This window comes from Alligator mississippiensis, chromosome 2 (genome assembly GCF_030867095.1).
Source record: "Alligator mississippiensis isolate rAllMis1 chromosome 2, rAllMis1, whole genome shotgun sequence".
Lineage (NCBI taxonomy): Eukaryota > Metazoa > Chordata > Crocodylia > Alligatoridae > Alligator > Alligator mississippiensis.
In genome coordinates this window covers 171,942,649-171,970,500 of record NC_081825.1, presented here as the reverse complement: position 1 = coordinate 171,970,500, position 27,852 = coordinate 171,942,649, and the positions used below count along the sequence as shown (strand labels likewise).

Sequence of the window (27,852 nt, the reverse complement as noted above, 5' to 3'; positions counted from 1 at the left end):
GGTCACCTGACCCCCAGTTGTCTTTCCTGCTTAGTGCAGGGGGCTGGACCCAAAGACCTTCTGAGGTCCCTTCTGGCCTTACAATCTATGGATGCAGGGCAGAAGTGAGAAGTCCTGGCAGAGATGGGTTGGGGCCTCGCAGAAAATGGCCCACTTAGGCTCCGGAGCAGTGGTTCTCAATCTTTCTAGACTCAAGGAAGCCCTTGGAAAATGCCAGCTCTTAGTTCTCCCTCATTTTTTGACTACAGAAAGATACTGGAACAAGTGTTCTTCTGTTGCAAAGAATTTGGAAAGCCCACAACAGAAAGCTTGCAAAGAACAATTTTTCCAACTATTTAGTTGGTCTAACAAAACCTATCACATTTACCCAAAGAACCTTGCCTGCCTATGACCTTAGACCAGTGTTCTCCAAGCTTTTTAAGATGAAGACAATTTTTGCAGTAAAGGGCAATTCAGGCTCTACCGGTCAGTCAGGGAGAGAGGGGCAGATCAAGGCCCCCATGGTGAGGGAGGGAGTGGGACGGGTTGGGTGAATGGGGCCCCTGCCAGGCCAGGCTGGGGGAGGGGAGGGTCAGAGCCTGGGCAGCTTCTTCAGGCACATGGGTAGAGGCCTGGGGGGCACATGCCCCCCTGATCTGTGCATGGTGCAAAGTGGCTGCTGCTGCATACTGGGCTTTGTGCCCCAAGCCCTGAGCTGCAGCAGGGCTTGGGGTGCAAAGCCCAGCACGCAGCAGCAGCCTCCTCACCCTGCACACAGCTTGGGGGGGCATGTGCCCCCTGGGACTCCACCAGGGTGCTTGCAGAGGTGGGAGCCCTCCCAGGCCAGGCTCCAATCCTTCCCCGGCCCAGCCTGGCCAGAGCCTCACTCACCCAGTGGCAGGGGGCACAGAAGGGGATTATCCCACTCACCTGGCCCAGCCGTGTGCATCCTGCCTCTCATATATCCCACCGCTCCCGGACTGCATCCTAGCCGCTCCCCGTGTACGTCCTGCAGCATCCCCCCCCAACCGAGACAGACTGTCAGAGTGTCCTCGATCAGGACTGAGATCAATTGCCAGGGGCTCCCCAGTTGACCACTGCCTTGGACCAACACCCCACTCCAGCTCAGGGTGTTTTGAGCACTATGATTCGCTGCTTGAAATCTCTGGGATTACTTTGTGAATCACGGCTGCACGCCTACGAGCGCTAACGTGTCAAGCCGCACGAACGGCACATGCCCCTGGCGGCTGAGGGGCACGGCTGCGCCAGCGTGCCCAGCGCCCTCGGGAGCCTCCTTTCCTGGGGCGCCCCGCCCCCAGCGGCGCTCTCCGCAGACCCTGGACAGGTGGTTCAGCCCTGGGGGGGGGGGGTCCCCCGTGTTGCGGGGAGATGGTTCGGGCCGGCACCGCCGCAGCCTGCAGGGGGCGCCGTGGCGCGGGCGGGGCGGGGCTGAGCATGAGGTAATGGTGCGGGGGGCGGAGGTCGCTGGCGCTGCGGCTCCGGCTGCAAAACCCCCGCGGCGGGACGCGGGCGGGCGGCTGGGTGATGGGGCGTCGTTTCCCGGCGCTGGGAAGGGGCCGCCGCGCTCGCTGAGGGCAGAAGACCCCGGGCAGCCGCGTCCCTGCTGAGCGGCGGGCAGGGGAGCTCCGGGAGGCGGAGCCGCAGCTGTTGCGGGTGGCGCGGAGGGAGGAGAAGGAGGAAAACTAGAGCATGAAATCCCGGCGGCCGGGGGCTGGCTCCACAGGCGCCCGCGAGGAGCAGCCGCCGGAGCGCGGGACGCAACTGGTGTAACTGAGCCGTCCTCGGCCCGCAGCCCGGCCGGCGACCCCCGCCTCCCGGCGCCGCGGGAAGGGCCGCCTTGTGCCTGGCCGGGCCGGGGCAGCGAGGCGCGGATGAGGCGCTGAGCGCCGGACGGAGCAGCCATGCTGCTGGCCTCGGCCGTGGTGGTGTGGGAGTGGCTGAACGAGCATGGCCGCTGGAGACCCTACAGCCCGGCCGTGAGCCACCACATCGAGGCGGTGATCCGAGCCGGGCCGCGCGCCGGCGGCAGCGTGGTGCTGGGCCAGGTGGACAGCCGCCTGGCGCCCTACATCATCGACCTGCAGTCCATGCACCAGTTCCGCCAGGACACGGGTGAGTGAGCCCTGCCCTCGCGGCCCAGCTGGCTCGCTGCCCTGTCGCACGGCCCTGCCTTGCAGCGCCCTACTCGAGCCTTGTCAGCCTGCCCTTCCCTCCCCGCTGGACCCCGGCTGCCCTGCGGGGCTGTAGCACCCAGCCCGGTGCCACACCAGACTGTCTGACCCGGGACTGCCAGATCCTCCTCCAGTCCCATGCTGGCCTGTCCTGAACTATGCTGCCCCTTCTTATGTTGCCTTGCCCAATCCAGCATGGTCTTGTCTCACTCTGTGCAGCCCTGCCCTCTCCCCTCCTGCATCTTCTTCCCTGCCCTGCGGGGTATGCCATCGCATCCCTCTCTTCTGTCCCAGGACGGGCTGCGCTGTGCCATAGAGCCGTGCCCTGTCTGGCATTGCACTTCATGGCCTTTCCCTGCCCTGCGTCTCCCTGCACTGCATCATGCTGTCCTGTTCCAGATTGCCTTGCTCAGTCCTGTGTTGTGCTGCCCAGTCCTAGATCACCTGGCACTGCTCCTTGGGACACTGCCTGGTCCTGTAGTGCAGTCCACACTTCTGTCCTGCCTGTCCTGTTTCACATAATGCTGCATCCCCTGCCCAACATGTATCGCCCTGCTTGTCTTGCCCTGCTCTGCTCCAGGCTGTCCTGTCCTATACCGTGTTGCCAAATCCCAGGCTGCCCTGTACTGCACTGTACCTCCCTGCTTTGTTTCTGATGATCACACTGTGTCCCCAGTGTCCATCCCATATTACCCTTTGCTTCCCCCTGTCCTCCCACATATTGTTGTCCAGGCATATCCTGAATCACACTGCTGTTGTTGTGGCCCAGCCTCTGTGGTCCTCTGCCCCATCCTGCCTCCCATGGGGGGCCCCATCCTCTGCTGTTCTGCCCTGTGGTCTGTTGTTTTGGCCAGCCTCTGGAGTTAGAGGTATATGTGTCCAGAGAGAGGTCCCAGTGGCACTACCTCAGCTGTGGGATATGTTTCCTGAGAGAGTTGATTGGAACTTGGGCCTCTTGCTCCTCTGTCCCTGTGAGCGTGGGCAAGCAAGAAGCAATAAGTGGCCTGCAGTAGTTCGCTGTGGGTATATAGGCTAGTCAGCAAATAAACAGAGCAAACCCTATGGGAATGTCTACGAGGAAAAGGGCTGGGGACATTTGGGATTGGGTTACTGCTGCTTATCCTATCCCAGACCCTGACAGCAGCCTCCACATCCTGATGGACACTGGAGAAGGAAACCAAACATAACACTAATGCCTGGGTGCTGACATTTAGACTCTGAGGTTATGGTCCCAGCCTGAGCTCTGGGGTGAGATTTGGGTCAAGAACAAGGGGTACTGGCAAAGTTCGGAGGAACCTAGGGCTGAGCTGGCAGGGAGCTGTGGGTCAGGAATGAAGGGTACTGGCAGGGCTATGTGGGCAGCCTCGTGCTGCTCTGGCAGCAATATGTGGGTCAGGAGTGAGAACAGAGCTGCTTGGATTCCCTGGGCGGAGACAGCTGCTGTTTCTGGAGCACATGCACCTGCACTTCCTATAGTGAAGCAGCCCTAATCTGGTGATCAGAGCACTGCTGCCTGTGTTGCAAAGAGCAGGAACATACCCGGGAAAGCCACCAAGCTCCTTTCCTGGAAATCCCTGTGAGCTGGCTGTGAGCAGGGGAAGCCTATTGGATCAGGAGAGGTGGGGGAGGAGATAGCAGGTTAGTCAGCACACCCTGCACACGCTGTTGGCCTAGTACTACAAACCTGGTTGTGGCGCAGGGTTTGCCAGGCTGCAGCTATACCTAGGGCTGGGTGGGTCAGAGAAGGGGATCCATTGGGATTGTGATCGGGGGGGAGGGGGACAGGAGGCAGCCCTCGGAGATAATGGGAACAGGACTGAGATGGCAGTAGTAAGAGGGACCGGGATGCATGGGCGGCAGGAGGGTTGGAGCTGCAGAATACCCCCTGATAGCAGAGTGGGTCACAGTTTTATGAAAGCCCTTGGCTGGTCCCCTTAATCCTTTGTCTCTTCTACTGCCCCTGAGTCCTGATGCATAGCCCTCTGCTATCCCGACCCTGGGCTTCCCTCACAGTTCTGCCACCACTCCTTAGTCCTAATCTGTTCCATGTAGTACAGATGTCTGCACTGGGACCCCACTTCCCCAGTCAAATGCACCCAGGGCTCCAGCTCCCTCTTTTTTGCCTGGATTCTGGGTTCTTTCCCCAAACCAAAGTCACCATGCTTAGATCAGCCAGTCAGCACAGAGTCAGTGGCTGTGCATCTATTTATCCCCCATGTCTGTCACTGAATGAGACAGAAGTGAACTCTCAGCTCATCTGGGATGCAAACCTCATTCTGATTGGTACTGGGCTGAACAGAGGGATGGACCCATCTGTCTGTCCAGTCTCTGTCAGGTGGATGTTGGTCTTGCAATTGAAAAATCCTGCCCACGTTCAACCAGCTAGAGCATGTGAGCCCTGTTGTCCCAGGGGGCAGTGCCATAGCCCTCTCACCTAGGCCAATAAGGAAGGGTGGTAAGTTTCTGTCCCTGGGATCAGATTTCCCTCCACAGAAGTTTTCTCTCTCATGGTGTAATGGCCAGGGAGTCATTTCCCACCTTCTGTTAGGAAAGGGGGTAGGATAAGTCCAGCGTTCCCTGCCTAGGATGTCTGGGGCCCAGAAGGCAGTTGGGGAGAAGATCCATGGGGCTTCTGCAGCACTTTGGACTGGGTGCTCATTCCTTGCACTCAGCCTGTGGTCTCCCTTTGGCATGATGTGGCTGATCCAGGAGTGGGATATGCTCAGTGTGCCCCCTTTGCACCCTGAGTGGGTGGAGGGACAGTGTTGCCAACCCATTCTGCTTAGAGGAGATGACAGAGCCTCTGTCCAAATGCAGAGGCCAGCAAAGGGAGCTGGGCCTATCTGAATCTCTAGCTCCAGAGGGGAAGGATTTGCTTTCTGTGCCCATATAGTTCTACACTAGCCAGTCCCTGAAAAAGCCCCCTTCTCTGGAGCTGAGCGTAATGTGGTGCCCAGTAAGATGTCCCTACACACCCTTCTGGGGCTTGCACTAGGGAGTCAGCCTATCCCTGGGATCCAGCTCCTAGTGGCTATGAGGAGGGGAGTGGGGAACTGTGTTTGGGAATGTCCTGCTCTGGGGACTTCTTTAGGTGGATGGGGGGGATGGGCAGCAAACAGTGCCCCCTTACTCCATACATACACACACAGGCACGCACACATACCGCCCTCCCCAGCAGCTGGACTGAATGGAGAATTGTTCTGCTTCTCCCTGGGGTTGCTGTGGGTGTTGTTATTTTGGGTTATTAAGGGGCTCTGATGTGGGGGGGTCGTGACCCTGGCAGGGTCTTGAATAGCTATTGTCCCTTTTCTTCCCGTCTTGAATGGGAGGCTGTCCGCATGTCTAGCTACAGGGGCCCCGGTAGAGGGGAGAGTATTTTCTCACAGGACTGCCAATTGGTGCTGGACCCACCAGATGCTGAGATGCCAGCACTGGCTCCTTCCTCTTCTCATGTAGGATTATAATAAATTATGGAGCTGTGGGGGCTGTGCTCTCACCTGGGTTGTAACTCTCCCTTCCATGGCAAGCCTGATTCCAAGGTCCCTCAGAAAATCTTTTTTGTCCAGTCACAATGTCTCATTGTCATTTCCTTCAGGCTTTTGTTTTTTAATTTTATTTTACCAGGAACTCAAGTAATTGGAACAAGGAATTTGTTGCAAGGCTAGAAGTTGAAAAAAAATAAATGAGATGTTGGCAATCTGGTATTCCCTCCCCTCCACTCCCTTCCCTAACCTCTTTAATTTTCATAACTCAGACTGCACACACAGGGACTCTATAGTAACTTCTGAAGATTTAATGATGCTCTGAAAGAGTGTGTGTGGGGGGAGGTGGGGGGTGAGTTCTGTTGTTATCAAAGTCTTGTCTGCACCCCAGAAACATTAATTCTACTGGCCCAGAAGAATGAATCTCCCACGCCTTATTGCAGGTGCAGTTATGCCAGGAGAAGGGTGCTTATGCAGGAGGGCCAGACTCAGGTCAGAGGATCCCCATCAGGACAACCTAGTTAAAGCATATGAGCTCTGAAGCCAGCAGCACGTGAGGCCATGAGGTGGCTATCTGTCCTGTCCAATTACCTTTGAGGCCCATAAGGCTGGGACCTGAATGACCAGGTGTCCACTTAGGTCTCCTGGAGCTGTACCAATATAGGAAGGGGAACACGCTTCTTGTTGTACAGTGCACATTCAAACTAGCATACGTGCTTCCTTGCAAGGGGTCAGATTGGTTTTGGTATCTCAGTAGAACCTGCATTGTCACAAACCCCATGTGTAAAGCAGACCCCTGGATTTGCGTGTTTTACACAACTTAGCTGCAGTGTGCCTGTAAGGACCATGAAGTATTGAGCCTAGTTGAAATTCAAGTCCAGTTTTATTTTTACTTCCTTGCTAAGCTGAAGAATTGTTGTTTTTTCTGTACCTACCTGGTCTCCAGTACATGAGCACCTCACAGTCTTTAATGCATTTACCATCACAGTTTCCCTGCGACATATGGCAATGGCATTCCCTGCCATTGTACAGATGGGGAGCTGAGGCACAGGAAGGCTAAGTGACTTGCCTAAGTTCACACAGGAAGTCAGTGGCATGACCAGAAATTCAGCTTAAAGCCCAAGCTAGTGTCTTCACCAACAAAACCATAATTCCTCAGTGGGATTTATAATATCTGAAGGCTGTCATAGAAAAAAATAGGGAAAGCAACTTCCTTGCCACTTAGGGCCAAATATGAAGCAATGGGTTTAAAGTGCAATAAAGTAGATTTAGCTTAAATCTCAGAATTTCCTGCCTGTTGGATTAGGAGGGCAGTGGAGCAAGCTGTGGAAGGGAATTGTAACATCTCTTATACCAAAGCTTTTCAAAAAGAGACTGCATGTGCGTCTAGCTGGGATGATATAGGAACAGCCTGTCCTGCCTCTGTGCAGGAGTTTGAGCTAGATGATGTTTGAGGTCCCATTCATCCTGATGGTTCTGTGGACCTCTGCCATTTGTTGTTGGTATTTCACAAACAAAAGGGTGTGGAAGCAGCACATTTTAGTCCTGCATTAGCCACATATGTATTTTTTTCCATAAGCAGTTTGATCCTGCTACACCAAAGTCAATGAAATTGTGCCACTGACTTAAATGAGAGTAGGATCAGAGGAAAGGCAGAAACAAAATGGAGCAGTTAAACATCATGGGGATGTACATTCCTCAGAAATCACACTGCCTGTCAGGAACATACACAGCAGCCTTATCAAACTTTACTTTGACTGAGTTTGTAAACCTGACTGAACCTCTCTGGTTAAAAGGTTCCTCCTGGCACCCATGGTACTTGACCTCTGCACTGTCTGTTTGCATTTAATTCAGTAATAAGTCTTGGTTTTGCAGCATCTGTAATTATAGTACGACCGTCTTGAACATGTATCCTCAGGATAGTTTTTACATTGAGTTCTTGTATCCATAATGGAAAGTGTTTTCTAAAAATGAAGGAAAGTCCCAGGCACAAAATTATATGCAGGCTGTAAATAAGGATGAATGAATTCAACCAGTTGTCATTTTTTGGTAGTTATTTAACCAAATAAATTGTAAATCAAGTGATTCTGCTGTAAGTCAAGTGGGCAGTATTCCACTAAGAGCCATAACTCTGACCTCTTACCAGTGCCCATCTTCTTCCTGGCCCCACCCTCGACCGTAAAATACTATATCACGTTCTCACTTAAGCTTGATCCACCTTCCTACAAGCTACCCTAATATTGTCCATGGTGATATGTCACCGGTTCAGTGACTTATTTTAGCATGTACATGTACAAAGAACCAGAGCCCATGGGATTTCTGTCATGCTGGACTCCTATGATCTAGGTCCATAGTAGATTCCAGAAATCCTGTTAACTAATGTTCTGTAGATACATTCTTGCATCTTTTCCTCTCTCTCTTCAACATTACACATCTAAAATGGCAGCCCACATTTCCTCTACTTCCATTCAGCTCCCTATTGAAGGCGAGAGACCTCTCTGCTCCTCTCTTCCTGCAGGTTAGAGACCATGCAGTCACAGGTAGCTGTGGCCTAACTGATCTATGAAATGCGGGTGTATCTGAATGCTGTCACCTATAGTTTGGTTAGCTGGGGTTGCACCTTTGAGCCTGTTTCAACAAATATGATTACTGAAAATAGCAGACAAGTAGTTGCATTTGGGGGTGAAGGCAAAAGCAGGGGGTCAGAAGAACTTGTAATACCTCTTCCCTCCTGCAAAATTTATGCTGAGTGGAGTGCATCATAGATCTGTCACTGCCTGGCAAGCAGAATCCAGTCAGAAGTGGGCAGCTTGACAGAGAGAAGGGGTCAGAGTTAAGGTTTTTTGGGAAAACTGGGTGAACATTTCCTGATATTTACAAGTTGTTTCTGGAAGTGTATTATTCCCTAGAGACTCATGGTGAGACTGATGTTACGTTGTGCCAGATGCAGTACAGATGCCTTGTCCACATACCCATCTCCCAATGGTTTGGATCAATTTAGGTAAACCAAAAGCAACTTTTAGGGGTGACCTCTCACTTGTTGGCCTAGAACAGGCTACGTCAGATCAGCTTGCACTTGTAAATTTCCTGACATGAATTAAATTGCCATAAAACTATGCTGACAGAAAAAGGTTACATGGGTTCAGCTTCATTAGTATAAAATCTGCCATTCACATAAGATGGTTAATCTTAGGGAAGATTTTTTTTTCCATTTTAGGCACCCAAATTGCACTTACCCAGGCACATAACTGCCACTTTTGACACGTGTGAATGGTTTATAACCCTGCTTCATGTGCAGTGTGGACCTACAAGCACCCACATGCCTGCTACGCCTGTGCAGCAGGCTGTATATTGCCTGGGCAGGTACTCTGCTTCATATGTGCATATGCTGAACAAGTGTAGGGCATAGACTTCTACCTGGCAAAAGCCTGTGACTTGCAGGTGTCAGACACTGGAAGAGAAGGATCCTGCTCTATTTTAGCTCCAACAGCTGAGTGGTTAGGGAGGAAGCATAAAAGCCAAATCTGCCCCCCCCAGTTTCTTAGTACAGAGGGGGTTTAATCTTTTATCTTTCCATTTTCCCACCACAGTGCTCCTACTACCAGACCACAGATTAGGCATTTTCCAGCTACCCTCTCCAGATGTCTCTGAAGCTGTTTGCCTGAGCAACCAAGGGAGAAAAAGCATGGTCAGGAGTTTATGTAGTTCAGTAAGGTGGCTGCAGCCCTGAATAGGAGCAAGTTCTGCATTCTGGCCTGTCCCCTTTGCTTCCCAGTGGGGTAGAAACTCTCCCACTATTTTCTCTCTGTTTTATTTAGTAATTAGTGCATGCTGGGTGCAGGGGCTCTTGTTTCAAGAGGAGGGCTAGAAAGGGGCCTGAGTAATGCTTGTTCTGTTACCTTGTGGTTAGTACATTGTGCTGGTAAGTCAGAGATGCAGGATCAAACCCTCTGAAACAGGGGAGAATGAGTGTGACAGAATCTGGATTTTTGGACAAGTATCCTAACTACTCAGCTATTGGGGTAAAGTATGAATGGGGTCTCCTCAGTTTTTTGGGCATCAGGCTTAAATATGTGTATACAGAGCTGCCCAGCCAGAGGGATACCCACTACATGTGCTTGGTATCTGTATGGAACCTACATATCCACAGTACAGAGGAATAGCACTGCAAACTGCATTACGTGCCAAAAATGCCACTTAGGCGACTAGACAGTGGCTGTTTGGGTGTGTACATTGAATTAGGATTCTATCCTTAGTGTGTTTATCAGCTGCAGGAATCAAAATCCTGTAACAAAATCTGTCTTTGAGTTCTGTGTGTGACTTGGACAGTAGTTTAGTCTGGGATTGGGGTTCCTCAGTGTTCCTTCAGTTCAATTAATGATCTAAGGCTGCTGTTTTCATAAGATGACAAAAGTTTTAAGTGCATGAGCATCACTGCAAATCCTGCATTAAACTTGCATTCTGGGAGTGCTGAAGCATAACCAGCACACTCACTGTATCCAGGTCCAGTGACTTAACTTCCGTACTGTTCTTTCCTCTTTACTGTGATGCCAGTGTGTAGTAAGGTTGTTTCTAGGTAATTTCTATCTCCTAATCTTAGTGCTGGTATCTTTACTGCACAGAACGGGGCCTGGGGGAGAGGGGCAGAAGCACCTGGTGGTTGTGCCATGCTTTGGGAAGAAAGGGAGGTACATTTTGGTCCTCCCATGGTCCCCCAAGCTCACCGTGTCCCATAGACACCATCAAAGTCCAGAGTTCAAGGGAGGGAGGCAGGGGAGATGCCACCAACCTCTCACCATCTCTCTCTCCCTCCCTGTAGGGACCATCCGCCCAGTGCGACGCAGCTACTATGACCCATCCTCTGCACCAGGCAAGGGCGTGGTATGGGAGTGGGAGAACGACAGTGGGTCATGGACACCCTATGACATGGAGGTGGGCATCACCATCCAGCATGCCTATGAAAAACAGCACCCATGGATTGACCTCACCTCCATTGGCTTCTGCTACGTCATTGATTTTGCCACCATGGGCCAGATCAACCGCCAGACCCAGCGGAAGCGGCGCATCCGCCGGCGCCTCGACATGGTTTACCCACTTGTCACGGGCACCCTCCCCAAGTCCCAGTCCTGGCCAGCCAGCCCTGGAGTGGCCAGCTTGCCCCCAGCACCATCCTGTACCTGTCCCCAGTGCTTACTGGTCATGAGCGTCAAGGCTGCAGTTTCAGCTGGGACCAATGGAAGCACTGGCACCACCCCCCCACAGCAGCAGCAACAGCAGCAGCAACAACAGCAGCAGCAGCGTAAAGCCTCTGCCCCACCTGGTGGAGCCAAGCCGCCTTCCCTGATGCCTGGGAACAAGCCCCTGGATGGCACAGCCACAATGCGTGGCTCACTGAAGACCCTGGCATCACAAGTGAGCCGGAGACAGGCAGCCAGCACACCGGCCCTGAGCTCAGCTGGCTCACCTGCCAGCCCACCGAGTGCCAATGGGAAAGCCTCCCGTGCCAGCCTCAACACCTTGAACCGCACCCACCTGCAGCGCCTAGCCATTGCACAGTCCCGTGTGCTGATTGCTTCTGGGTGAGTGCCACTCTGCTCCTGCAACACCTGAAAAAAGTCACGGGGAGGGAGCCAGGGGATAGCTTAAGCTCAGGATGCCCTCATCCCAAAAGACCCACTTCCCATGGCTGCCACTCAGAACTTCATGTTAGCCAGGGATCAGTGGAGTTGGCCAGTGAGACCAAACTCCTGCTAAACCCTTTAGTGTTGACACAACCAGGCTAGAGTAGGGGTGATGGTGAGGCAGCTTGTTTCTGGAACCTCATCCTGGGTTTTCTTGTCCTGTCACTGATCTGAGAGTGGTCTCCTAAGTTTCTCTATCTGGCCTTTGCGACAGCATTAAATTAAATCTAAAGAGCCACTCTAGCAAGCTATGAGCCTGCATTAGGAAGTCTCTTGTATGCCTCTGGTCAACCAGGGACACTGCCCCCATGTGAATCAGTGTTTGTGCAGGAAGATCAGGTCAGTCCTTTGTCATTGTCCATTCAGAACCAGGCCACTGCTTTGATTTTTCCAGATACGTTTGCTGTGGTATCACTGTAGTGCTAAGGGGCCTTGGACAACAGGCTGATAAAGAAGCTGAGGAGTCTCCCTAGGCTGGGAGGCTAAGTATCATCCAGGGTCAAAAGGACATAAAAAGCGAAGAGTTGGGTGGGCAGTCTGTCTGCATCATGGCAGAAGGTGAATGGTGAGAACCTCAAGACACTGGGGCCTGCATTATTTAAAATAGTTATCAAAGCATTTGAGCAGGGAAGTAACAAAGTGTGCAGATGACACAAAGTTATGAAGGTGGGTCAGGAGCAGTGAGGAATAGTGAGGGTCTTAGCAGGGGACCTAAAAAGGTTGCAGGAAGGGCCTCCACAAGCAGACAAATTATTTTTGTTGTCAATAAATGCAAAGTCTTGCACCTTGGAGGGAAAACACTGAACTATGACTAGACCTTGCAGGAGCTGACACAAACTTGCAGCTCAAGGTAGAGACTTGGACATCACTGCAGACGTGTCAATTGAGATCTCTGCTCAGGGTGCAGCTGCAGTCAACAAAGCAAATTGATTGTTGGGGTGTGTACAACATGGGGCAGAGACGAAGGCAAAAGGGAGTCCTGATCTCTTTCTGTCACGCTCGCTGAAGCCTCACCTGGACCATGGATGCAGTGTTGGGCACCCTGGGTTCATGCTGAGGGGGCAGTATGATGGTGCGGTTCAGAGGGGCATGAATCAGGTCTGGGAAAGCTCTGACAGAGAGAAGTTGAGAAGACGGGCTGATATCATGTGGAGGCAGATTATCCCATGGCTATTACACCTTCTAATGCAGCAGAGATAGAAGACTTCCCTGGAAGGACCTGGGGACCCGGGTCCAGTGCATAGGGTGGTGGAGTTCATGCTGGGTCCAGAGCACATCAGCCCTTCCCAGGACTCAGACCATAAATACTCAGGAGCTTCAGTATGCCTGGGTTGGTGATTTCCAAGCAGCCCTGTTTTAGCTGCAGTCGGTGAAACAAGTGCAGAGGGCCAGATACCCCAGCTGGTATAAGCCAGCCATACCTCCATTAACCTCTGCCAATTCACACCAGGTCAGGATCAAGCCCATGTTGTTTGTGGTCAAGGAACTTGAGTCCCCTGTCCCCGGGGCCTGTGTGGCACAGACCTACAGCAGGGTGGAAAGTCCCCACAGAAGCAGTAAAGCCCCTCATAACTGTAGCTCCCCCTGTGCGGCCCCTCAGTGTCCCTCCCCCATCTCAGCAAACACCAGAGACCCCTTTTGCCATAAAAAGGGGGAGGCCCATGATCCCTGTTTGAATCCTAATGAGGCCAAGGGACATTCTTTAGCTCTCCTCAGTGGAGGATGGGGAGTGGTCACATCAAAAGGCCTATAGAAAGCTTTTCGTCCCTGGGCTGGGTGAGAAGGGATCCCCCCCACTCTGCACACAGGCCCCTTTCTCGGCCATTTAATTAGCGTGTTTCTGCCTCTTTGTCTGGCTTTGCCATCGGCCTTCTGTCACCGTTCACCCCCTTTTCTCCCTCTCCTCGTCTCCCCCAGGCCCATGACCCCTCCGGGAAACTTTCCCATGGAAGCGGGTGAGGGAGGAAGCAGCCGTGGAGACGTCCCCAGCAACAAAAGGGGGTTGTGAATAGTTTGGAGACACAAGCAGGGTTTCAAAAGAGTGAGAGAAAAGGGGGGAGCGGGGATCGTGGGGAGCTGTCGCTAGATTAGAGAATTCTCTGTCTCCAGCCAGGCCTCGGTCTGTCGCTACGGCAACTATTGTTCAGCTAGCTGTGCCTAGCTGGCCCTCCACCTTTCATGTTGCTGTGGTGCCACCCTCAGGAATGAAATCAATTCCCTGTCTGTAAGCCATGGCAGAAGCCCAGCTAGGGAACAGCACCCTCTGGCATGCCCTTGAGTGGGTGTCCAGGCATACCATGCCCCAGTGTTTCACTAGCCACACCAGAGGCTTGGCTGGTATTGCACACTCAAGTTTAGCCCCCTCTCAACCACTCTCCTATGCATGTGTGTATGATCATTCTGGCGTCCCAGGGTGGGCTTGGGTCACCTGATTGTGAGTGTCGCCTAGTCCTGCTTCCGCTTTTTAAAAGGCCAACGGATGGTGAGCCATGTGGACAAAGGAGGCCCAGGCCATGTCCTCTCTGTGATGTTAGAGGGAACTTCAGCAACAGGAAGAGAGGGTGCAAGTGTGTATGTCTCTCCATGCAGGGTCAGTTTAGCCCCTAGAGAGAAGAGATTGTGCTCACCAGTCAAACACCCCGTGTAGCTTCCTGATCTTGACATGGTTGGTATCAGGATGCAGCCATAGCATGCTGGAGAGGCTGGCTGGAGAGGGCTCGCTGTGCAGTTTGGGTCGTGTCCAGGATTACCCTTTTGGTCTCTGCAGCACCATCTTTGACTCGCTCTGTCCATCTGGGTAACATGAGGCTATTGTCCAGCTAGGCAGCAGTGGGGTTGACCCAAGCTCTTGCCGTGATCAGGCCTCAAGTGGGTGCTGCAGCTGCACTGCTAGATCAAGGGGTTTCTTGTTGTTTCTAATCAAGTAGTTCAAACCCTAGAACAGAGTTCATTGAAGAGGGTGAGTTGCATGTTAAAATCCCATTGTCCTGACTACTCTTTTACTTCCCTTTGCCTGAATGTGCTGATTGCTGCCTGCAAAAGAGCTGCCAGCACTGAAACCCACACTGCCTTCCCCCACCTGACAATCCCTGGGAAGTCCCAGCTTTTTCAGATGCCTCAGCCACTTACTATGGCTGTTGTTGGGCTGCTGTGTATGGGACTAGAGCAAGGGAAAGAAATGTAAAATGGGGATTGATTGAGGGGGTTTCAAGGCCCAGGACTGAGATTGAAACCTCTGGAGGAACAGTGCAGAGCTTACCAGGATGGAAAACATACGTAAAATAGCAATCAGGAAATTCATCCCCTGAACTGGGTATTTTTTGGAAGGGAAGGGGAGACCTAGTGGAATGGGATTGGGGCCTGCTTGATGGATAACCCCAATATACCACTGATCTAGTGGCTGGGTTTCTGCCAGTAGCTCCATCTCAGAGAAGCTCTAGTGATTTTTACTTGCAGATTAAGTGATGATAGGTTTTCTGTTGTGGGCTGTGTGTTTCGGTCCTCTCCATTCCTTGCACACCCCCTGTCCCACACTCCCACCCTGCTTGTATACACAGGCCTTGTGCTGGAGTTCCTGTGCCAACACTGCCCAAACCTGGTTTTCTTAGCACTATGTTTGTGCTGCAGGGCGTGAGCTGAAGGTGGAACCTGCTGGGCTGGTTCTTCTGTGTACAGTAATAGCTCCACTTCACCTACACAGGCAGAGATAATGGGATGATTCCAGGCTGCCGTTGGCAGGCATTGGGTAGAATGGAGAGCACAAAGCCTTCTGGGATTGAGGACCTGCACCTATCTTCGCTGCACCACTCCTTGCTCTTCTGGACAATAGCCTCATGTTACCCAGATAGAAAGAGAGAGAGTCAAAGATGGTGCTGCAGAGAACAAAGGGGTGCTCCTGAGCACAACCCAGACTGGGGTTTCTTGAAGAGGGTACCTAACCACCTCCCTGTGTGCAGTTCTGGCTAGAAATCTTCAGGGTTGATGTGCCCCCAATGTCTAGAATTAGTTCTTTCCACTTAGCACAGAGAGTTCCCCACCTGTTCAGCTCATCTCCTATTCTCCAGGCAGGACTCCCAGCACAAGAAGTGGGCACCTGGGATGGTGCACTGGGGACATCAGTGTATGGGGCTGGAGCTTCCCCTCAGGAGCTGTGGCAAGGTATTGCCCCATGGTGAATTCTAACCTTTCCCCCTCTCCTTTCCCTCCAGGGTCCCCACTGTCCCTGTGAAGAACCTGAATGGCTCGAGTCCTGTTAACCCTGCGCTGGCAGGTAGGGCATCCAGATCCAAGTTTTGCTGGGGTCATGGGCTTGTACCATCTGGTATAGCTGGCCCACAGCAGGCCCCTGGGAACAAATTCTGACACTGCCAGAGGAATGGACAAAGGAGGGAACCCACCTGTTTAGAAGTGGAGGGAGCTGTGGGAGGTTCTGGGGAGACCTGTGTCCTGAGGAAAGGTTCTTTGGTGTTGGTATGGGATGAAGTGCAGAACTGGAGACAGGGAGAGGCAACTGATTTGCATGAGGGTGGGTTAGAACGCAAGGCAGTGAGACATCTCTGGGTTATATTGCAGCCAGAGAGGTGTGTCAGGACAGAGCAAGTGGGCACAGGACTGGTTTCTCAGAGCCAACCCTTCTCTCTTTTTCTCTCTACCCTCCATGCTCCCCTTTCCCAGGGATCACAGGTATCCTCATGAGTGCGGCAGGGCTGCCCGTCTGCCTCACCCGCCCCCCAAAGCTAGTACTACACCCCCCACCCGTCAGCAAGAGTGAGATCAAGTCCATCCCAGGCATCTCCAACACCTGCCGCAAGACCACCAAAAAACAGGCCAAGAAAGGTGAGTAAGGGTCCAGTCCCTTCCTGTCCCTGTGGGTGCCCCCTCTCCCCATTCTCAGAGGGGGAGCTCTGCCTTGTTCAGTGCAGTCGTTCACCTCGGCTTTAGTGCCTAGATTCTTCCCACCCAGCCCCTCCTCAAGAGTCCACAGGAGCTCTCCTTCACCCCCCGCTTCCTCTCAAACAGCTCTGCTTCACCCCCACTTCCTCCCTTTTCTAGACTGCCTTGTTTCTCTCCAGTGGCCCATGGTGGGGCTGATGGGTCCATGTGACTTGCGTTCCCATGTACTGTCTTCCTGTCTCTCCCCTATCCCCTGCAGGTAAAACCCCAGAGGAGGTGCTGAAGAAATACTTGCAGAAGGTGCGACACCCACCAGATGAGGTGAGACCAGTGAAGCCTGGCAGGTGCAGAGGTGCTGGGACTGCTCTGAGTGTGCATGGATGTACACTGTTGCAGTGCACATCTGGGCATGTGTGTGCACGGCACTGCATCTCAGGCAGTGTTGTTCCCATTGAGAAGTGTGCATCAACACCTCATTAGTTCCCTTGCTGTCCTGGCCTAGTGGAGACCAGATCAAAAGGGTTTTTATCTGAGTGTAGCTCAGCCAGATCTGCAGTGCCGCAACCCTGCATCCTGGTGTGACCTTGATGCAATCCGAGTCAAAAGTAACCATAGCTGGACCCCACTAGGGAGGTATGGCATGAGTGCAAGCTCCGATTATTTACTATGCTGACAGAACACACCTCTTATGGAAATGAGAGTGTAGCTCGCATGTGAGAGTATGATGTGGAGTTGCATGCTGCGTATGTGTGAGCATGTGTGTGTTTGTGTGGTGGTGGTGGTATTCTCCATGCAGGTTGGTAGGTTTGTTTGAGGTGGTAAGTGGAGCATGCTGTGTGCAAGTCAATGTGTTTTGTGTGCATATGAGTGGGGCTGTGTCCCAATTGATCTGTGTACGTGGGAGAGAAGTGATGGTGTGTGTGTGTGTGTGTGTGTGTGTGTGTGTGTGTGTGTGTGTGTGTGTGTGTGAGAGAAAGAGACAGAAAGAAAGGTGCAGTTGTGCTGTTTGTGGGGTAATCAAGTGTGAAGGGTGCTGCCATGTGTGTGTGCATGGTAGGGTTATGTGCTTAGTGGGTGATAGCCTATTCTATTAGGCACATAAGTGCAGTTCTGTTCCATGCTGCTTGAGTCTGAAAAACACTTAATGCAGAAAGAGGTTTTCCTCCTCCTCATTGCTTTGTTGCGACAGCCTTAAGGCTAAGATGCCGATATGTTACAAAAGTAGATGCTATGGTGGGCAACATTTTTGGAAGGCATGCCACAAGTTAAGCTTCATTCCCTCCTCAAATACTTCTCTTATTCGGTTCCCCCCCACCTTCCAATGGTGTACCTGATAGTGAATACCATAGGATGCCAGAATGGAGGCGTAATGGGGCTTGAGCCTCTGTCTGGGGTCACACGAAGCAGGGCCATGAGGAGCAGAGCTGGAGCAGGACACTGCTGCAAGAGGAGGTGTTGCTACCATTAGCTAGGTTAACTCTTCCCTGGCTCCCTAACCCACAGTTTTATATGGCTACTGCAGCCCAAGGAAGGGCTAACCATGGAAAAGCATAGAAGGGCTCTTTGTGGTGACACCTGTCACCTCCTCTCACAGCAGGAGGTGCTGTTTCAGGCAGGACACCTGCTTCTTCTCCAAGTTTAGGCTCCAGACTCTGCTCTCTTCCTCCATTCTCCTGCCTGTCTTTACTGAGCACTCAGGGCTTACAAGCCGCATACAGCAGCTGCCCATGCCACTTGTAGTGAATGTGCTGCAGATTGGTCACCCCTGCATTAATGAATTTTCAAAGACTGGTGCAGTGAAGTAAATAGGGATTTATGATTTACTCTCTCTCAATATTAGAACTAAGGGGCATAAAATGAAACCATGGGAAGTAGGTTTTATAACTTACAAAAGACAGTTCTGTTTTCACGCAGTAAGCAATAACTTTTGGTACTCATTGTCACAAGAAATTCTGGAGACTGGTAGTTTTAACCCTGCTCAAAAGGGAATTGGATCAGTTATTGAACATGCCCTGTTCATCTGCTCCTCCATCATCTACTGTCTGCCATTGTGTGAGATAAGATACTGTGATTGATAGACCTATGGTCTGATCCAGTAAATGGGATTTCTTACATTCTTATGTTGAATTACAGTGACATTCAGGTGCCTTAGTCTACTTTGGAGGCCTAATAGGTGGAATAGAATCTGACACTGTCTGTGAGAGAGAGAGGAGGGGGATGCACACAGCGTGTGAGGAAGAATTGCTTGCTGGCTATATGAGAAGGAGGGCTAGCCGTCTTCATGAGCATGTGCGCAGTGGAGTTGTGTGTGTGTGGAGGGGTTGCTTGTGCACATGTGTCCAGGATGGTGGCATGTTGTGTATGCAGTGGGGCTGTGCACTTTGTGTGTGAGGAGAGATTACTTGCTCGTGTGTATACCTCATGCAGCACGCATACACAATGTCTGCAGTATGTGTGAGGAGGGGTTGCTTGCTGTGCATGTGTGCAGCAGGGTTGTGTGATGTGTATGTATGCTGGTGTGCCATAGGATTTCATGCTGGGTGCATGTTCACAGCTGCTTTCTGTCCAGGTTGGGAGTGAGCTGTGGTGTGACCTGTGTTCTAGGCATCCCCTCGTGCTTGCCCCTGGCTCTTTGCATATATCAGGCATGGAGGAAATGGGGCCCTAGCAAGAGGTTTCAGATTGACCAGAGGTACCTGTGCTCCCCATGGCAAGCATGGCTTGGAGATTCCCAGCTCCCTCTGGCAGTGCCCTGCCCTGCAGGAACAGAGCTCTGACTCCTGGCTACTTTTTTGCCTTGTCACCTTGACACCACCACTGAAGGGGCAAGTGCTGTCCATTTCTGGTGGTACCTAAACAGATTCCCACCCAGTGCTCCTGTGGGCTGGGTTTGAACCAGTTCCTTTTGACTGACTCATTGCCTGTCCCCCTCAGGACTGCACCATTTGCATGGAGCGCCTCTCTGCTCCATCTGGCTACAAAGGGCCGCAGCCAGCTGTGAAGCCAGACCTCGTGGGAAAGCTGTCCAAGTGTGGCCACATCTACCACCTCCACTGCCTCATTGCCATGTACAACAATGGCAACAAGGTGTGTGTCCCAGTCCACTTCAGCTGCCAGGGGGCCCCTAAGGACTTGGTGGGATCAGATCCTATTGTAGACTCTTCCAGAGACTTGAACAGTGAGCCAATCAGATCTGCCTGGGGTTGGATCCTGCCTCCTCATTGATTGTGAGAGCCCTTCACAGTAGGGAGGGAATGCAAGGCATTGTCCAAGTGTGTCCCGTTCATGCTGGACCAGGTGTGTGTGCACAGGCTGGGGGCTAACATCACTTATCACTTGTCAAAGAGCTTTGATTGTGTCTGTCCAATTGCATGGCCATCTCTTTGAAGATCACTGAGTCAAAGTAAAACAGTCCTCAGTATCAAGCTGTCCAAAGTCTCCATCTCTGGCAAGATGCTGTCCTCTGTTCCTCTTCATGCCCACCCAGAAAAAAAGTATCAAAATCCAAAATATTTTGTCCGATACCCAAAGCATTTAAATTTGGACTTGTGGCTGCAGAGCTACATAGGAGTTGTAGTTCAGTTACCCTTTTATCCCTGTTCTTCTCAGTGTTCCAGGCTCCCTCATTCTACTACCTCTCCCAAGATGCACCTTGATCTATGCCAGTGAGGGAGAAGGTTGCATCATGGCTGTGATATGGCCACAATGCACTGTAGGAGATGAACCTGACTGGGGGCATCCCATGGAAAAGAATGGGATCATGAGCTACCCAGTAAGCTATCACCATGGGACGTAACAAAATCAAATAACCATGGAAGGTTGCTTTTTTTTTTTTGTTTCAGTGGAAAGCAGCAGAAAGCAGTAGACATTCTCCCTCTTCTTCCCCCCCCCCCCCAAAAAAATATATTTAATCAAAAATCCAGCATTGGCGAATGTTTGACCTACTGTATTGATTTGTCCTGCAACCTTGGACTGGTACCTTCCCCTTTCCCTACTTGGAAATGACAGGATTGTGAATGTCAACCAGTGTTTGGGAGGAAACATGGTAGACATTTTCTAGGCTCAATTAATATTTTTCTCACAAAAATTGGCTTTTGGAATCAAATACAAGCTTGTATTTCCCACAGAATTTCCCAGTAAATTTAAACATTTTGCTTCTTTTTCATTGTTGTTTTGAGCTGTTCATTTTCTGTAAAGAAAAAGGGATGGAAAATTATTGAAGGAGGGAGGGAGAGGAATAAAAGACGTAAAATTTGAAATGAAGCCTTTGGGTTTCAAATTAAACTGCCAAAAGGTGAAAACTTTTGGAAAGAAAGGAATTTAGTTTCAAATTGTGCTCTGAAAAATAGCCATTTTTAACTATTTGGGATACCGAGCGTGTTGGGGAGTTTGTATGATTATAATCTGATAACAGCAAAGGGAAATAAGTCTCCTGATTTTAATTTTTTTTAATCTTTTCTATCATCTTTGCTCACTTTCAGGATGGGAGTCTGCAGTGCCCAACCTGCAAAACCATTTATGGGGTAAAGACTGGGACTCAGCCCCCTGGGAAAATGGAGTATCATCTCATTCCTCACTCACTGCCTGGGCACTCTGACTGTAAGACCATCCGCATTATATACAACATCCCGCCAGGGGTCCAGGTGAGACACCTGCTCTGGGGAGACACCATGGATGGGGATGTCTGCCTCTTCTGTGAAGGGAAGTCCGATTTATTCATGCACTGTCCTTGTAATCCCTGCCCCATGGCAGGTTTCGTGGGTGCTCTGCCTAGCTGTGACTCAGTTTTTGCTGGTGGGAAGATCATACCAGCAAATGAAGCAGCGGCCACCTGTGCTTGGTGGTGGCATGTGCCATAGAATCATCCTTGCTTGGGCAGGCTACTAGCTTGGGGGCCTTGACAGCTATAGGAGACAGGATGTAAGGGGAGCTCAGGGTAACACCAGTTCTGCAATACTGTTTCCCCAAGCAATCCCCTCCCCCAGCAGCACCTGGAGGCAGAGATGAACTGATGTGGCCAGGTGCCTGGGGTAACTGCTACACACGGGGCAGCGGTGAATTCTGGTTGTTGCCTCACTGCCAGCATGACTCTACATCTGTGGCAGCAGCTGTTCCTTCCACTCTCCCAAGTTGTCTGGCCCAGTCACCCTGCCCTCGTTATGCCACTGCCTGGAGGGTCACCCTCCATGAAAGATGTAAGGTTCTCAACTGGGGTGCTGCTGTAGTAGCCACTGCAGCCAGGTAAAACTGCTCTGGAAACTTCCCATGCATAAAGGCTCTAATCAGCCTAAAGCAGGCAGCAAAGCTGCCTTGTGCTGTGCAGCTCTTTCTGATCTGCCCCCTTCCCCCCCTCCCTCCCCCACCCCTTCGCTGCTTCTGGAAACAGACATGGGTGAAACTATCCCATCTGCTTTTGCTTCCGAGAGGAGAATTGGGGGTGCCAGACCACACGCTGTGCAGAAATAGCTGCACAGCATGTGGCAGCTCCTGCCTGCTTCAAGCTGATCAGAGAGCCCTAACATGGGAGGAGCTCTTCCTAGGCTGACTGTGCAATGCAGGGCAGTTTCATCACAGTTTCACAGCCGTTCCCAGCTGCAGAACCCAGCTGAGATGCACTGAGGTAAGCTGAGGCAGCACCAATAGAGGTTCTCAGCATTAAAGAAGTGGTGGTGGGGTGCCCTGACCCTGAAAAGATTGAGAGCCAATAGTGTAAGGACCCATTGATTGATTCAGCAGTATGTAATATCGGCACAGTAAACCTTGCAGCTGCCTTTTCTGGCTTATACCAGCAGGAGGCACTACAGTGACATGAGTTTAGCTAGATCTTGTAGGCCATAAGGCACACCAGGAAGAGTTAAAATGTGGAGGCCTGAAGGTCTGTGAAAGGCACCAGAGTGCATCAAAACATTTGAGATCTGTTCAAGAACATCTTGAAATTGTTGGATTCAGTATCAACTGCAAAAATTGGTAAAAGCACATAGGATGGCATGATCAAACCTGAAACAATATATGCATAGCAGATATTGCTGTAATCAAATCAGTTGAATTAATCAGGAAATTGTAAAGGTGCATGGCACCAAACGTGATTGATCATGAGGAAAGCATGAAAAATGATACAACTAAAACTTAGTACAGTAGACATATAAAGGATAACTATAAAGATCATTAATATGCATGCATGATGTCAGCACTTAAGCGTATAATAAGTTTATACCCACTGACTAGCTACTCTGTGCTTATCCAGACTGTGTTGTAGTAGGACATAGCAGGTCCTTGGAGGCAACAACATATCTTAATCCTTCTCTCAAGAGCCCAAAGGAATCCCATTTTTTCTCTCTCTTTCTCTTTCTCTCTAGGGACCAGAGCATCCAAATGCTGGGAAAAGCTTCACGGCACGTGGCTTCCCTCGTCACTGTTACCTCCCAGACAGCGAAAAGGGCAGGAAGGTGAGGGGATGTCCTGGCCTCCATTGCTGCTTCCCTGGGGTAACAAAGAAAAGGACAGGGACTTTTTCTCCATAGAAAAGGCTGTTAGGGCTGTGTTTTTCCAACAGGACTGCCTGGTTTGGAGAGGGACAAAGCCCAGGTAAATTCAGTAGATATAGCTAACAGGCCAGATCTTTGTGCACCACTAATAACCCAGATGCTCTGTATCTTTGCCACCACAGTTAAGTTATGCTGATTTCCCCTTTACCATGTCCTGCAGAGTTGAGAGGAGGGAGAGTAATTAGCAGGGAAGGAATCCAGGACTGGATTCTTCTGAGCCATGAGGTCCAGGCTTCTGCCTTCATGGGCATCCATTTGTCTGGAATGGCCAACAAGATGTCCACCCCTTCTCATACAGAACAGCCACAAAGTACCAATGAACAGGCCATGGTTAAAGTGGGGTTGGAGGGTTACTGTAGCTATGATTGTCCAAGAAATATGTGAGAAGCAAGGGTTTTTGGTGATATCTTTTATTGGACAAATTGCATAGTTGGGAGAGGTTAGACAAGCTTTCAGGCACAAAACTACAAAGACCTGAAGAAAAGTATTTTCACAAAAACTTCACTAACTAAACTGAAGTCAGCCCTTACTCTAAAGTTGGTTCAATGAAAGGTATTACTATAAAACCCTGAGTTAAGAGTAGGAGAAACAAATCTGCTGCTGATTCCTTGCCTGTGCAACAGCAGGGAATATGTTGGATTAAAGTAGGCTCATATGATTTTAGGACTGGCAAAAAATGTATATCTGTGTCAGTCAGACCTAGGTGGAGGAGGAAATCCCACCTGACCGCCAATCTAGCAATTGGTTTGTCCTGAGCACATGAACAAGATCCTCCAGCCAGGTATCAGAGGGTGGAGCATGACTCCATCCTGACTTGTCTCCCATGTCTCACTGTGGCCAAAGGCCAGTGCTTCAGTAGAGGGCAGTAAAAATCCTCAGAAGGCAAATGATGCATTTTGGTGGAAAAAAGTTCTTCCTGGCCCTTACTAATGACTGGCACAAGTCCTGATGCTTGGAGTAAGTCTGAGGTCGCTAGGATGGATGTTGTTCTGTGCCTGGTGAGGGGTGTAGTTTAGACCAAAAAAACTCTAGAGACACAGGGTTAGATTCTGTCATTCTAGGGATGTTGGGACAGTCTGGATTAGCACAGCGGTTGTCTTTCACGGACCCCCAGTGGTGTCCTACTGAATTGTGTGTCCCCATCGTGACATCCCCTTGACATAGGAGCTTTAGTTTTAACATACATCAGCACCTTTTACATGGTCTTCTGAAAATAATTCATGGTCCCAATAACTTGCCCTTTCCATGCTATGTCTATCAGATCATTCCAGAAACTCCTGGCTCATTTGGGAACTTCCCACACTTCCTGCCTTATGCATTTTACAATATGCTGGGTCCTTTTATCACAGAGATAGGCCATCACATGGCATCACATGGACCTTATCGTATAATTACAATACCAGGAGGTTTTATGGGACTCAGTAGGAAAATAAACTCTGCTTTTTACAGTTACAGAGTTAAACTCTGATTTTTACACTGCTTCTTAATTTCCCAATGACAGTGTAGAGTTCCATCCTGCAAACTCATCATTGCCCTTATAAACATTGCTATGGGAGGCAGATTGAGCTTTTGGAGGAGTATATAAGCACATCACTTGACTGAGTCTGAGTGATCAGATAAGGAATAGCTGACGATGCACTGTCTATAGGCTCAGGCCCAAAGTGAGATAGTCACCCAGCTGTCTCTCTCCTGTGCTTTTCACTTCTAGGTGCTGAAGCTGCTGCTGGTGGCCTGGGACCGGCGCCTCATCTTTGCCATTGGTACATCCAGCACCACAGGCGAGTCAGACACAGTGATTTGGAATGAGATCCACCACAAGACGGAGTTCGGTTCTAACCTTACGGGCCATGGCTACCCTGATGCCAACTACCTGGACAACGTGCTGGCTGAACTGGCAGCCCAGGGCATCACTGAGGAGAGTGTAGCCCAAGAGAAGGACTGAAAACAGGGGGAGGGGATCCCATGGCAGAGGGTGAGGCCTTTGCCAAGCCACGGCCCTTAACAACATCTCCTCCTTCTGTCCCTGCGTGTGCTGTCCCTCCTTTCACTTCCTCTGCCTGCCATAACCACCCCCTAGCTCTGAAAGCACTGAAAATCTGGCTTGCAGGGGGCTGTGGAGGAGAAGGAGCTCCTGATCTTAGTATCTCCCTCCCCCACACATAGTACTTCATTAACTGGAGCATCTGTGGATTGGGACTGCTCATTGTTTGGGGGCAATAAGGCCCCCAGTATGGCCACAACTTCTGAGGTTATATTGCCCTCAGTTTGCTATCAGCTGTTAGCACTGAGCTCTGGCGGAGGGGAGAGGGACTGAACTTGCTAAACTGTGAAAACTAATTGCCTCATGGGGGTGTTCCAGCCACTGGCAAGCACTCTTGTCCACGTAGCTCCAGTACCACTCAGGAGCCAAGGAGGCTTCTCACAAAAGCCACTGGGGACACAGGATTCAGAACTAGCCCTAGTCGTCTCATTCGGTCAGGATGCTGGTTTTGTGTTGTCATGTCACTGCTGCTTTCATTGTGTGGACTTGTGAGTAGGGAATGTGCTGTTTGCAGGTCTGGTATTGTCCCCTTCGTTCCACCTCACCCTCCCATTTACTCATAGCCAGGCCTGGCTCTCTGATCCTATTCCCAGTTTGGATCTGAGTTATGCCTTGGGGAAGTGGCGTGGAAATCTCATCTCTTTGATACATTCCAAATTGGACCAAAACCAGAACTAGCTGCATCCTCTTTTCACAGTGAGTGGAGCAGAACCAGTTCAGAACTAGTTTAGAACAAGTCCAGCCTTCTCAACTATGTCCAGGGAAAGTGAAAGGGAAACTGCAACCTTCCGTCTCCTGGATCTGTTACTGGCTGGATCCGAAGTCTGGTTCTTAAGTTTACTTCGAATTATCCCAGAACTGTGTCTCAGCCCTTTCTCGGCTGCATATAAACTGTGCCCCAGGGAGTTGTTTTATGTGGTCCATTCCTGTTGTGGATCAGAACCAGTAGAGTTGAGTTGGGTGGGATGGGAGAGAGTCTTATTTCCCTGTGCTCCCTCCTCCCCCACTAAAGTGGGTTCTTTGAACGGTGTGTATGGGGGAGTCCCCCTGAATACTGATTGGAATTTATATACCTCATGTTTGGGGGATTTGTCGTATATATATACGTATATATTACGTCATGTTTGAAAAGGACGGTGACGTTAGGATGCTTAAATGAAACGGTACTTAAGTTAGACCTGGAAGCTAAGTCTGCTGGTGTTTGCCATGGCACAGGTTTGAGACTCTCTGGATTGCCATCTTGAAATGGAGACACCATGTTTTGCTGCCCATGTTTCAAATTGGCTGCCAAGTGCACCTCAGAAAGGTAGAAAAAGAAAAAATGCCCCATCCCACCCATTAGTGTGACCCATTAGTAGCACTGCTTCCAATGTGAAGAATTTCTGTCCTGAGATTAACATTCACTTCACACTAGCGCAGGCTGGGGGTATTAGCAACAAACCATCCTTGTGGTTAGACCTGATGGTGGTCTAACCACATGGTCTAACCACAATCTAAATGAGAGATTGCTAGCATTTATGCAGTGGTTTTAAAGGCACTGTTTGGCCTCCTTGCTACTGCCATCTGGTGGCTTCTCTGGTACCTCATCACAGGTGAAGTAACTCCCACAAGGGTGTTCTCTGGGGCAGGGGCAGGTATGTTTGCACCCCACAGAACATCCTAACATCTCTCTTGTCTTATCCTGTAGGTCTCTTTACCAGCTTAGGGGCTTGTCCTGAGACCCTTGTGAAGTCTCTGTGGGTGGGAGCCGGGGAACGGGGCAGGTGGTACATGCAAATGGTAGATGATTGGGTTGGGTGAGGCAGGAAGGGGTGCGGTTGGAGTCATGATTGTGGGCAAGGTTCATCAGAACAGTGGTAGGAGAGTAGGATTCAGGGGAGCCCCACAGACTTCATAAGGCCTGGTAATTCCACTGTCTTGCCTTTGCAAAGATGTCTTCATGGTTTCTTGTCTAGGGCAATGGGTCACAGCCTTTTTAGACTTCAGGCACCCCTCACTAAACTGAAGGCACCCCACAGAAAATGTCAGCTCTTAGGTTTCATTCATTATTCTGACTCTGGAAAAATAATAGAACAATTCTTTGCAAAGAATTGCAAAAAACTCAAATCACAGCTGGTCAGAATGCTTTTTACACTGTGAATTCCTATTTGGAATCTCTGAGTTTATCATGTAGGTGTTTGCACTGCAGCGTCCTGGTTGAGAATCTCTGCCCTAGGGGCTTACTGAAAACAGACAGTCTCATCCTGCCCTGGAAGTGAACTCCAGAGTTCTCAGCACAGGGCTCACACTTGTCCTATGGGTGCCCAAAAGCCATCCCTGTAAAAACCTCAAGCACTTCTTAGCTACCAGGGTGGGAAATGGTCCTGCTCTTGTAAGCTTCCTCTCTCTGTATCTCAGCCCCCTACCCCAGACTCCCCATCCTATGCCCCCCTCCCCCACCCCATCAGCATCCAGCTAGTTAGTCTCACACTACCCTCTACCCCTAAAAAGAGGAGAAAATTCCTTTAAGGACCAATAATCCCCTTCTACCATCCCACAACCAGTGTGCTGCCTTCAGCATGACTTGGCTTCCAGTGTAGGTGACGGGGTTGGCGAGTATCCTCCAGGCCCCTTGGATGTCCCTCTCTGCTGAGGAGTTATGGGGAGAGAGGTGTTCATTGTCCGCCCCCCCCACAACACACAGATTTTGTTTTGTTTTGTTTTGTTTAATTTCAAATTGTCTGTGGTTGGTACGTTCTCCAGAAGACCCAGCCTGTAGCAGCATTGGTGGGAGTCAGCAGGGCACGGGGTCTTGTTGTGTGTCCTCGTTGCGTTCAATGCAAGGTGTGTGGTGGTGGTTGGTGTGTTTGGGGGAAGGGTGGGGGGGTGGGGGCAGAGGGAAGTGTCCTGCTGTATATTGTTTTTTTTTATTTCCATTTGTTTGTGAACGGAGCATTTCGCCCGTCTCTGGTTCGCTGCCATGTGAAAGGACAGCACTGCAGAATAATAAATGGGGAAGGCCCTCCTGTTGGTCCAGAGGGCATCCACTGTCTGTGTTTC

The 27,852-nt window shown here is 50.7% G+C and overlaps 1 protein-coding gene across 2 annotated transcripts; it reads left to right on the top strand.

The window, feature by feature from the left end:
* The first annotated feature begins 1,453 nt into the window (after nucleotides 1-1,453).
* On the top strand, nucleotides 1,454-27,852 carry DTX4 (deltex E3 ubiquitin ligase 4). Of its 2 annotated transcripts, XM_006278135.4 has the most exons (9): nucleotides 1,455-2,112; nucleotides 10,473-11,232; nucleotides 15,543-15,604; nucleotides 16,009-16,170; nucleotides 16,487-16,548; nucleotides 19,162-19,314; nucleotides 20,709-20,870; nucleotides 22,584-22,673; nucleotides 24,481-27,852. In XM_006278135.4, exons 1-9 carry the CDS (start codon nucleotides 1,902-1,904, stop codon nucleotides 24,712-24,714), a joined length of 1,896 nt encoding a protein of 631 aa, XP_006278197.1. In that variant the 5' UTR covers nucleotides 1,455-1,901; the 3' UTR covers nucleotides 24,715-27,852. The 2 variants fall into 2 exon arrangements, with proteins under 2 accessions (XP_014452654.2, XP_006278197.1); XM_014597168.3 differs by lacking the exon at nucleotides 19,162-19,314 and having other exon boundaries at nucleotides 1,454-2,112.

Excerpts from the sequence above, each read along its gene's own strand:
- DTX4 (XM_006278135.4), top strand. The coding sequence starts at position 1,902 with ATGCTGCTGGCCTCGGCCGTGGTGGTGTGGGAGTGGCTGAACGAGCAT. Across the intron at positions 15,605-16,008 it reads TGTTAACCCTGCGCTGGCAG|GGATCACAGGTATCCTCATG; the intron begins GTAGGGCATCCA and ends CCCCTTTCCCAG. Across the intron at positions 20,871-22,583 it reads ACATCCCGCCAGGGGTCCAG|GGACCAGAGCATCCAAATGC; the intron begins GTGAGACACCTG and ends CTTTCTCTCTAG.